Raw genomic sequence first — 12,165 nt, 5'->3', positions numbered from 1 at the left:
GTGCGCATGCGCGATGGATCGCGAATTGTTAGATGTCCCCGACCTGTGGAAACCTTCGATCATCGTGTTCCGAGATCATCAATATTGCGAAACATCATCGGTCTTATGTCCATTCAGAATCGCGTCGCATCGACCATGAGATGATGATTACATAATCTTTATTACAATTTTATTGGGATTTGTGTACGAATTTTTTTAAACATATTTACAGTTACACAACAATATAAGAATTGTATCTTTTTTTTGGTCAATTTAAATGTACAAGATACGATCAATCATCTTAAGTCAGATATATGCGTTCATGCAGCTTGTCCGAGTGTCTACAAGTCACGATACTTTTATATTCAAGGACACATTATGTAATTTATAAGATTATATTATTATGTTTTTAAAGTCTTATCGTTAATGAAAATTTTCTATATTATTTTAATGTTATGCGCTGTTATCATAAAAATTAATGTAGTTATTTTAATTTTATTTTAATAATTGATCATTTTATAAATATTGATATTAATTAGATGTAGATAAGTAATTTTTTATTTAAATTGAAATTTGCTTTATAAAATAGTAAGTACATTTTATTTAATTTCCTTAAACGGTGATAATGCATATCAATATAGACAGCCATCTATAAATTAATCGTAATCATTTCCGTCACTATAATTTGATTTAAGAGGATAATACTTTGCAAATGCTTGAAAATAATGCAATGTGATTATAACTTTCTCTTAAAATTATACGTATTATATGTCATTTATAAGTAGTTGATTGAAATCAAATTTTGAATTTTTAAATATATATATATAATTTATTATTATATATTATCAGCATAAAATACTATTAAGAATTACAAATTCTTATTAAAAAAATATAAAATTATTTTATTTAATTAATACGTACAGATATAATAATTATCTTTCTATGATTTCCTTAATCGTCAATGCTTCTGTATAGAAAAAATTGATTATGACACAACAAATATCGATAAAGGACTGATGTAATAAATGAATTAATTACCTTAATATCAAACTGTTGTTGATCTATTCGTAAAAGGACCAACTGCTCCGACAATGATGTCATGATGTGAAGAGATAAAGATGACAGAAGATACCTCAACCTGTTGTTGACGTCAGTTTGCTTGGTCCTCGCCATACATTCGCAGATATACATATTTATTTCAGGTTGTGGGTAGTTGAATAAACTATAGCTAATAAGTGTCATTGACGAAAATGACGAAATCGCTTCATTGATCACTAAATTTATTCAGTTTCGTTCTATAAGTCTATTATCGTCGGTTGTTAAAAAGAAGCATTGAAAATGCATATAAAATAACAATTCATAGGAAATCTTTCATTAGATATATACTAGTTTATTATTATTATGATTTAAAAACGATTTTTTTATATAATAAATAAAATCACATTCATCTTTTCACTTTTGTGTCTTCAAATCAACAACTGTCATGGTAGAAGTTGACGTTGCCTGCTAATGTAATATACCGGATGTAGCTAACAGAAACTGTTTTGTTCATCAGAATGGTATGTAATGGCATGCAAAACAGACTTCTACGTATCATTATACAGTTTTTATGTAGATGTAAATCCAGCGTTACAAAATAATTCTTAGAAAAGTAGAGCTTTTACAGAGTTGATTATTTTATTTGTTGTAATAAACTCTGCGCGAATGTTACAACTACGCATATTTTTATTTATGTAACAGTTCATGTATATAGTTTCTCTTTAAATCCACATGGAAATGTTTACACATCTGTCAATATTTTATTATTTTACATTACGAATATACTAGATGCAAATTAGACAAAGAATATACGAGTTTAGTTTGAAATTTATTTTATTCCCAAACTTGTATATTATAGAAGACATGAAAAGATTCATCGGCAGTGAAAGTAACGTGATTTTGATGACGTAAACTAGAACGTATTTTCGATACTATCACTAAATGACAGTTGGTTGAGCTGTTATTTTGCTACTGTCAAACTCGATCAAGATTCTTATAAACCGTTTATAAAGAGACAGAACGTAGAAAGTTTCTCTTTACGGTAATCGCGCTTTTATCGTCGCGGATAAAAGTGAAATAAATTTTCTACAGATAGAATGAGCCGAAATACCTGCGTCGCTGTTATTGATTTTTTCATCCCTTTAGCCGCCCCTCCACGGAATTAAACACCCACAATTACAGATTCTAACGCTTACAGATGTCTTCAACGGGGCGCTAATTACGCTAACCACGTTTCTGACTTCGAGACTCGCAGAGACCTACCTGCGTAGGTGTGGGAGAGCAACGATTTCTATGAATAAAGATGGTGTATACCTATACATCAGGGGTATCTGTGTGCGTGCGCACGCGTATACGTGTGTCAGGTGGCGACTGTCGCTTCAGGAACAACGTTGCGGAGGGCAAAGGCCGGGGAAACGCGGCGGCAAAGTGCGGCGAGGGTTGAGGGAGGATGTAGCAAGAGATGCTGGTATAGAGAGGAAGAAACAGGAGGTGGTATGTATGCGTGTGGTCGTTAGTGCACGCGTATAAGTGCGAGCGAGGGGGACCCGAATGTGTGTTAGTGTTTTACCTTACTTCGGGAATACGTCAGGAAAGGGCAGGGAATGATGTGTTACCTGGGGAAAAATAAGATGTAAAAGAAGAGAGAGATGAGTCAACATGGATGTGAGATTACAGATGCCACGTTCGGAATTTCGAGCTCCGTGAAGACGTCGCATCATTTTAAATGCCATTGCGTGGAATTGACAGGGTTTATGGGAGGGTCTCGTCTTCTATTATTTGACGTGACACGTGGCCAATATGTTTCGTTCTCACGTCTATCGTGGAAATATATTTCGACGGAGTTTTGATCAATTTCTCGTAAAACTATACAGCTAGAAAACTTGATTGTTTTATACATTTCAGGTGAAATATCATGAATATATAAAATGCGCATATTCTATTAGATATCATTATTAGCAAATAGAATAAGAGAATACCAGAAAAAGATGATTGATTGTCAGCGATTTACTTGACAGCTGCAGACGATAAAAACTAAATATATTCATAGCAAACACAATGAATTATTTATCAGGATTCATCAGTAAATTATCTTGCTTACCATCTTGTAGTCTCTTCTTCTAGCTACGTTACTGGATTCACCCGCACACAGCTATACCCTACTCGTCTGTATACGGCATGCACACCATGCACGTGCACACAATATACACGGCAAGAGCAAGCAAGAGGGAAAGAGAGAAGGCAAGCTCCGACAGTCGGTGGGAGTCCGAGGCAGCGGATGCAGTAGTGATGGCGGCTGCGTTGGATGTTTAGCCTGGGCAGGCCAGGTCGAAGGAGAGAAGGAGGCGGACGAGAGGCAGGTGGGAGAGAAAAAGAGAAGGAGAGAGAAAGAGAAAGAGCCAGAGTTGGAATGGAAAGACAGCCAGGTTGCTCGACGAGGTGGCAGGGATGAGGGGTGACGAGGCAGGGAACGGCTTAGCCTGGCGCTGCCTCGATCGTAACCACGAGCTGAGTGTTGAAAGAGCAACCGTGAGTCCCGTTGGCCCTGGTGTTCACCCGCACCGGGTGTGAGGCATCATGAAAGCGCGCCAGTCGACCGAGTGCACCTACGTCCTCGCGAAAGCACGCTGAACGCTTCGCTTCTTCCGGGCCTTCTTCGTCAACTTCGCGCCTTTATCTAATTTGGGAGCTCGACGTAGACACAGCGGCTGCGAACCTCTCAGGGATCTGCCCAGGTGTTCCTCGGGGACTAGCCCAGGTGTTCTTCGGGATCTCAGGATGACAGACGGATTAATAGTGGCTTTATCGATGAGCGAGATCGCGAATTTGTTCCTTTCCTCGTTAAAAAATCGTGATTCGAGGCGGATGTTCGATTGATTGATTGATAACAGAAAAAAGACTCAGCGTGTGCGTTTATAGAAAGTTGGTGTTGTTCGATGGTGTTTTCATTTGGAATTCGAGTCTTTTTATATTCTACGATGATGCGCGCGTATATATAGCGATTAATTTAAATAAATGTCTAGGGAGCGGCAAGGACAATGGCATCGAAACGCTTGGATGGCTGCTTCTTTGTTAAGTAAGACGGAGCATTTGACATTTCTCCTTTCTCATGGGGATTCCTCGACGGATCGTTCAGGATAATTTCGTGTCGTTGACTTGACGTTTCTCGCGCTATAGATCTTCTCACGAGTAATGTCTCGCACGTGAGAATAACGGAAGGAAGTTTCTTCTGGACGTATGAAATAACAGAACAATTTAATCCGCTCATAATCCGGCCATAACTTATATTCCGTGTCACATTTCCGCGTCGTGTTCCGTCTCATGTGCTTGGACTCGTAATATTTCTCTTTGGTGATATTAGACGAAGCTGTAGCGAGATATAACAAAAATTCCGTTGACTAGATACACGTACAAATATGGTACGCACAAAAAACCGCGGTTGAAAGTCGTATTGTCAAATGACAAGTAAATATCAGCGCCAATAATACACGAAACCAGGAACGTAGCAGTAAATGTAAGGAGGGATCGATTGGACCGACCCTTCCTTGGGAACAAAATCACACGTTTCCGATCACTGAACAATCTCGCGGCTATTTCCAGTGTTTTGTGAAGCTTGCTTCGTTACCTCATTGTTGTCACATTGACCGCGCCGAAGGGCGCCACCCCTGCAGTTCGTTATTCCGTTCCGCACATTGGAGTGCTCAAATTGCAAAGTAACGAAGGGAGGAAATTAATCCAGTCCAGAAATAGTCAGTTCACGTTCCGTTTTGCGAATAGATAGACGAGAGAGAAGGACAAGAAAGTTAAATAAATAAATAGAAATAGTGCAATTCTGTATCGTCTTTTTTCTTCGAGAGATTCAGCTAGATACATTAATATATTAGATGATTTCTTTACGTCACGTACTTCAAGGATAACGTGAAGGAAAACAAAGCTGTCTGATCTTTAATGAGCGAAGGAACCGGTATTCTGCTGAACAACATGAAGAAAGGCAGAATGAAAAGATGCGATACGCGCACGAGGTAAAGTAAAGGCAACTATTCTTTGCTAATATAATTATTTATGTATATACTAATTGTTGAAATATATTTTCAACATTAGATAGATGTCAAAATTTAGAAAAAAGTTTTAATGGGAGTAAAAAATATGAAGAATGTATGAAAATATACTAGAAAATTTAATATCTATATATGTATATCAATTACTGTTCGTTTTATAAAGAAATTTCCTACACAAAGAAAAAGCGATACAATCAAAATTAAGAAGCATTCCACGATTGGACACATATTTAAAAGATAAGAAAATGTACGCAACGAAGCCGAACCATCTAAATTTGTGAGAACCGTTCAGCAATTAGCATGTCGAAGCGGAATTGAATGAAGCGTGAGCGTTGAGATACAGAGGAAAGCGAGTGATTCTCGATTCGTGAAAAATTTATATAACACTCCGGTACACCTGACACAGAGTGGATGCACCGGATTCGAGTGGGGGGAGGAGGAAGAGGAGAGTCCAAGGACTGAAAGCGGACTTTCGAGGTTCCCCGTGTTCAACCGAATCATTGTTTCCTGGTGTTTCGGACTCATCGCGATAACTCGCGCGCGTAGTCATAGTCATTCAGTCACTCGGAAGACGTCGAGTTCGCGACACGCGGTTCGCCGGTCTGATATGACAGCCGTGCCTGCCGTCGCGATCCCTCGGCTCCTCTACCATCGTCACTATCTCCGGGACCGGCATAGCTGTCAAACGACCGAACAGGTGTTACCGCGAGGCGGCCGGAGTGGGATACGCGATTTCTTGTGATAGTACACGCGCGACCACGAAGAAGTGAGTCGTCGATCGATCGATGTGACACGCACATTCCTCGCGCATTCCTCGTTACTTAACCGGAGGTGTGTACTCGTGGGAGTCAATTACGTGAGGTGCCAGTGAGTGTCTCGGTGAGGTGGACCGAGAGAACGTGGCTGCTCCAGGAAGATAAGAGGATTTCGGAGTAAATTTAGATTTATCAAGGATGACGTGCCGCAAAGTCTCCTGTCCGCAACCGATATCCAAATTTAGCGGCATCCTCCTGCTGTCGCTGATTCTTTTAACCGAGGTGAGTGTTGTTAATCACATGGATCTAGGACGTACGGATAGAATGTGGTTTTATGTTGGAGATGTGGGTATTAACGCGAAGGACGAGGATCGAGATGAAACGCAAGATTGATATAATCATAAGAAAGCAGTGTCAATTTGCTTTTGTTTGTGTATACATCGAAAAAAGAGAATTTTTATTTTTAGTTCAAATTTTTCATTATTCTTAGCTTCTCTATAAATAATTAAAAAATCGTAGATGATCAACTTTGTCAAGTCAATAATTTTATTATTATTTGCATTTTGTATAAATTTATATTAAGTTTATAGATTTTACAATTATTTTCTTGCTTGCCATTGCTCATATCTATGCATTAATTTATTTAGAATTAGTCGATTTCCTGGAATTATTACATTAATCTTCTGTTCTCATTATATTTATCAAGGGCGTGGAATGGCAGAAAGCAATCTCGATCTAGGACATTCCTCTCTAAAACGTTTCTTTATATTGAAATGCGCGTACTTGAAGTAGTCTTGAGACAAACACGTCTAAAAGCATAAAATATTTAAATTTATGATGCAGATATGCTAATCAAGTTAAGCGAACGAATAAATAGCTATAAATAAAAGTTAATGTGGAGAGAGAAATTTTTTTTTGAAATTTCTTGTCTCTGTTTATCTATAATTAATTATATTCACGTATATTAACATCAAATATGCAAGTATAATTTCAACGCGATATTTTGATTTGATAAAATTCGAATGTAAGCATTGCGTGGGATTTTATTTATTCGTTCAATGAGACTTCGAGATCGAATGAAGAGACTATAAATTTCGGGAAGCAGCATATTGGACGTATAATATCAATACTAGAGAAAATTGTGTGCCTCCATGTGACATACCGGAGTCAGAGTTTGAGTTGTGGTCAACCGATTGGTGAAGGGGAACGCGACCGACATCCAGTCTTCTTTGCTCGATCGAATCGTGTCTGGACATTGCGAAACGCGCCTGACTTTCTCAACTGCGAATACGTTGCTTTGAATACCGATGTCTGCTCTGACTCCCGTATCTGTCGATGAATATTCAACGGCGTGTTAGTGTCATTAAAATAAATCTATGTCATTTACAACATGTGTACAGAAAATTCTTCGAAAATTCTTCTAACAAGAACTGAGTTTCCAATACGATAAATTACTTAATTATAGTTTATTATTAGCTATTATTTAAATTTTTTACATGAACAAAATATATGAATAATTTCAAAAGCGAGGGATTTTAGCAGTTGTTGATGACAGATTCAATCGAGTACCAGAGAGCTAGGAAATTAAAGCGTTGTAAATTGCATTTGCCGCGGATAATCGAAAAGATTTGCTGAGATCATTCGCCGGCAATGTTAAACCGTGGATTGCGAGATTTCCCTCTCTTTTAGAGAAGGGAACACGAAGAAAATCTGCCTTTCCGGGTAATTTAAATATTTAACACGCTACAGAGTGCGAGGATTACAAACACGTGTGATTACGTAAACGAGTTTTTTTTATTATTATCTTCTCCTGGAGCTAATGATTTTATTATACGGTAATCGGACAGGAGTGACATGCATTACGGAAACATTATTCTCGCAAAACAATACACGGAAGTGATAATCACAGCGTAGTTTGTCTGTATAAGAAGATTTTTTCATGATTCGCGTTATTAGAGATTTATGGTAACAATTTTTGAAAAATTTTGTATCAAATAATTTATTCACAATTTTTGTTTAACTGTACTCTGTTTTATATGCTATTGTAAAATTTCGGAGAATATAAGTCCGATAAGTACTTAGCCTCACCGCCCGATGGTGCCAGTATTGCAAGAGAGATTTATAATACTATCGTGTAGTACATTCTCGTAGACGGCTACTGTCAAAATTTCAGCCGAATCAGACTCGTAGTTTTGTTTTGATCGCGTGTGGAAGCGGGCGTGTCCGCGGATTTTAGAAAAATGGAAAAAGAGCAATATCGGTCGGTGATTCGATTCTTGTTTTTGGAAGGGAAATCGCGCAGCGAAATCAAAGAGCGCTTGGATGCTGTGTACGGTGACTCTTCTCCTTCGACCGTCAAAAATTGGTTTAACGAGTTTCAACGTGGTCGCACGTCGGTTTTTGATGAGTCACGCCCAGGTGCCCCGAAAATGGCTACCACAGAGGATAACGTGACAAAAATCCACGATCTCGTATTGGCAGACCGCCGATTGAAGGTGCGCGAGATAGCTGAAACAGTAGGCATCTCAAAAGACCGCGTGGGTCATATCCTGCATGAAATTTTGGGCATGAGAAAGCTGTCGGCGCGATGGGTGCCGCGTTTGCTCACTCCGGACAACAAGCGCAACCGTGAGACCACTTCAGAGCAGTGTTTGACGCTGTTTAAGCGCAATCCGAAGGAGTTTCTGCGTCGTTTCGTGACCGTCGACGAAACATGGATCCACTGGTACACACCAGAGACCAAGGAACAGTCGAAACAGTGGACTTTACCCGGCGAACGTGCTCCGAAGAAGGCGAAGACTGTCCTATCGGCCGGAAAGGTGATGGCCACCGTTTTCTGGGATTCACAAGGTGTGATCTACATCGACTACCTGGAGAAGGGCAAAACGGTCACAGGGCTTTACTATGTCCTGTGACCGTTTTGCCCTTCTCCAGGTAGTCGATGAATTATTGGACCGATTCGACGCCGAATTGCAGAAAAAACGGCCCCATTTGGCGAAGAAAAAAGTGCTCTTCCACCATGACAACGCACCGGCTCACACCTCCGCCGTCGCCACGGCCAAATTGGTCGAATTGCACTATGAATTGCTGCCCCATCCACCGTATTCTCCAAATTTGGCCCCGTGCGACTTTTTTTTGTTTTCAAATTTGAAAAAGTCACTCGCCGGGCAGAAATTTGAGTCGAATGAAGAGGTCATCGCCGCCACGGAGGTCTACTTTGCAGACCTCGAGAAAACCTATTTTTCAAATGGGTTAAAGAAGTTGGAGCATCGCTGGGTCAAGTATATCGAGCTAAAAGAAGACTATGTTGAGAAATAAATCGCCACTTTTCCAAAATTTTCGTTTTTCTTTTGTAGGCTAAGTACTTATCGGACCGCCTTCGTATATATATACAAAAAAAAGAGATAAAAGAAATTGTTCCAGTAATGCATCGCATGCTTCTTTAACCACGCTTTCTTCGCTAATTTCGAGTCGATTTTTCCTTAGTAAAAATGTCGAGACATTATCAGCCTCTGTGTAATTAGTGAATGAAATTAAAGAGGTTTTCTCGAGCTAATTATAAATCTCAAGAGCGTAAATACACCTAACAGGACATCCTCGATTAATTTTAAATACATTTATAGCGCATTTTAATTTACGGATTAATTAAAAAATATTAGAGATTGAAAAATGACAATAAATTGTAAGTTTTTCGACATTTTTTATATTAAACAAAAATCGATTCTAAACTAAGAAGCTACAAAATTTAAGGAATATGCGATTTAATTTTGATCTCAATGTATTATCGAATTCTGAAAGCTGTTCGATATTTTGTTCAAAGATATGATATAATGTGTTTCACAATAGAAAAGTAAATTGAATAATTTTGCTTTGAACGTAGCGATCTCTTTGACGCGGAAGAATAATAGCGTTCTTCAAAGATGATAATATTTAGAGGAAGCTGGCGAAAAAGGGGAACTGTTTGTAGTTGAATTACATTTGATCGAGCAAAGGAAAGTTTTGTTGGCGAAAGTACCTCGTGTTACTATCCAACGAAGCTCGTAATAGACAAAATGGACTGTCTGAATGTTTCATGCTCGAAAGAAAGCCAACGCCCATTTCAACGACCCTTATATGATGCTATTCTATACGCAAAATCGATTTTACGCCAATTTCTTTGTCACGGAACATTCCTCGCCACTTTAAAAAAAATCAAAGTTCATCGTATCTTGTCATTCACTTTGGGATATTAAATCAGTCGCAATGATATTATTTGTGGATAAATATTATGACGATTTAATTGCAAAGTTTAATTAAAATTAATTAATAAACGTATAAATTATAGAATAAAGCATGAGAAGAGTCGTGCTTTATAATTATATCTTTAATTATATATCACATAAAGTACATATACGCGCGAAAATCATTAATGTAACATTGAATTTGTGTTGCTTTATTTGACCGCAGGGAAATGAGTGATGCAAAGTGATAATTAACCGCGGAGAAGATACGTTGTGATTGACATCATACGTGTGCATTTCGTGAAAATAAGAATTTTAATTAACAAGTGCATAAAGGTTGCTACTTAAAAACATTTGTTAATTAAAATTCTAATTTGGCAAATCTGATAATTAAATAAATAATGACAAACCAGTAATTAATCAATTTAATATTACTTTAATTTTTAAAAACTTGCTTTATTTTGTAAAAATGCAAAGCTTATCTGGTTCAGAGAAACTTTCGGAGTACATTTTTGGATAAAACATTAATTTTATAAAATTAAAAATTTTATCATTTAGTATAATTATGGGTTTAAATAGCATAACATTTTAATGATTTTACGACAATGTAAAAAACTGTATAAATATGCAAAAGAATGTTACTGAAATACAAAAGTTGATGAAATTTACAGTAGTCACTTCCGGTTTCGTATGTGTTTGGCTTTCTGTTTATAAATCCGTTCTTTGCGGGGGTGTCTCTACATATTTTTGCAATACGGTCAAGTATACCGGATGCTCGTTTGCCTTTCATTATCCTCCGCAAAATTTACATCCGTCGTCGTTTTGTGTAAACCAAAGTAAAAGAATTTTCTAACTTACTGGATGAGATCATAATTTCCGTTATGCTTACGCATATATAAAATATAAATGTATCATTTTCCAACAAATCTTTTTTTTTTTTTTTTCAGATAAATAAGCAAGCTCCACAGCTTTTCGTTTTTTGTTAAATTATTTTAGAATAATATTTGTGTAATTTATAAAAAAGTAGAAAAATTAATAATATTAATCGGATAATTCTCATTAAATAATGATTAGATCGTAGTATAACATTTCGATTGGATTTTTCTCCTTTTCTAAGAAGGATGATAGAAACCATGACATTATTGGCCCAGAATTCGAGGCCCATGACCGCGCTATATTAAGCTCTTACTACGGAGACCCTATTCGCCGAATGCTTCGCAAATAGCCGGCGTCGTCACTTTTAAGTCGGGCGTTACGCTATACACATGCGATAAGTTAGGTTGACAAGCGAGCATATCGTTGCTTAGACTAGAGGCGAGCAAAAAATATTGTCTCTGATATATAGTTTCTTCATAATTGAAGTTCTTCATGGGTGCGGGCGATGAAGCCAACTTTATTCGAGTCTCATCTTTCGAATGGATATACAGCTGTCACGTATTTTTATTGTTTTTTATTAAGAATATTTTTTTATTAAAGATATATTTTATTAAGAATATTTTTTATTAAGGATATTCTTTTTAGAAAATATGATGGAAAAACATGTGTATCATTTCGTTTAAATATTAAAAAAGAGATATAAATGTGCTTTTCCCACAAAAACTTTATGCATTTCAATTACACGCGGATAAATGATTCAGGATAAAAACAACGCCATTTGAAGCGCTCGTATAAATCGTTATGAATCGCTGAACAATTTAAATAACGAATTATTGGAATATCGAAGAGGCAGCGAATAGGTACACAATTGACAATGCAACATTTATTCACGCATCGAGTGCAATCTCTGCAATATGTGCATCTCTCTGTCCACTTGCACATGCTATTACATACAAATAAAATATCTGCAATTGATTATTAATTCCTAAATATATATTTAAAATAATAAGATTGAAACAATAAAAAAAAAAATAAAAATAATACATATTAATGATAAAATAATTATACTTAATTAATTGAAAGTTATAATATTTATACACATAATATATTATAACTTTATTGATTGAATTGGACCAGATTTAGTAAGTTTAATATTTCCTTTATTCCGTTACGGATGCGACGTACCGGAAACGGTATTTCGCAAAGGCAGGAACAAGTCGCACGTGGTTGCTCTGCTGA

The 12,165-nt window shown here is 37.0% G+C and overlaps 2 protein-coding genes across 4 annotated transcripts in view; both read left to right on the top strand.

Annotated features, from left to right (window-relative positions):
• The first annotated feature begins 1,353 nt into the window (after positions 1 to 1,353).
• Positions 1,354 to 3,330, top strand: LOC146723918 (uncharacterized). The gene is made up of 2 exons (XM_085480768.1): positions 1,354 to 2,511; positions 3,142 to 3,330. The coding sequence occupies exons 1-2, from the start codon at positions 2,311 to 2,313 to the stop codon at positions 3,328 to 3,330; spliced, it is 390 nt and encodes a 129-aa protein (XP_085336894.1). The 5' UTR covers positions 1,354 to 2,310.
• Positions 3,299 to 12,165, top strand: part of Ptp10D (Protein tyrosine phosphatase 10D) — a 36,213-nt gene continuing 27,346 nt past the window's right edge. For all 3 annotated transcript variants that reach the window (XM_029299789.2, XM_029299787.2, XM_085480767.1), the window contains exon 1: positions 3,299 to 6,112. In XM_029299789.2, coding sequence (XP_029155622.1) covers positions 6,029 to 6,112 — 84 coding nt within the window. In that variant the 5' untranslated portion in view covers positions 3,299 to 6,028. The remainder of the gene's footprint in view (positions 6,113 to 12,165) is intronic.

This window comes from Nylanderia fulva, unplaced genomic scaffold (assembly GCF_048542155.1).
Source record: "Nylanderia fulva isolate GAGA-0341 unplaced genomic scaffold, ASM4854215v1 Scaffold16, whole genome shotgun sequence".
In the NCBI taxonomy this organism is placed as follows: domain Eukaryota; kingdom Metazoa; phylum Arthropoda; class Insecta; order Hymenoptera; family Formicidae; genus Nylanderia; species Nylanderia fulva.
The sequence above is the reverse complement of the archived record's forward strand: the minus strand, read 5'-3'. Positions and strand labels throughout refer to the sequence as shown.

What these genes read in the sequence shown, in the direction of transcription:
- LOC146723918 (XM_085480768.1), top strand. Translation starts at nt 2,311, where the DNA reads ATGAATAAAGATGGTGTATACCTATACATCAGGGGTATCTGTGTGCGT. An exon ending in AGAGGAAGAAACAGGAGGTG is followed by an intron (nt 2,512 to 3,141) that starts GTATGTATGCGT and finishes CTCTTCTTCTAG; the next exon opens with CTACGTTACTGGATTCACCC.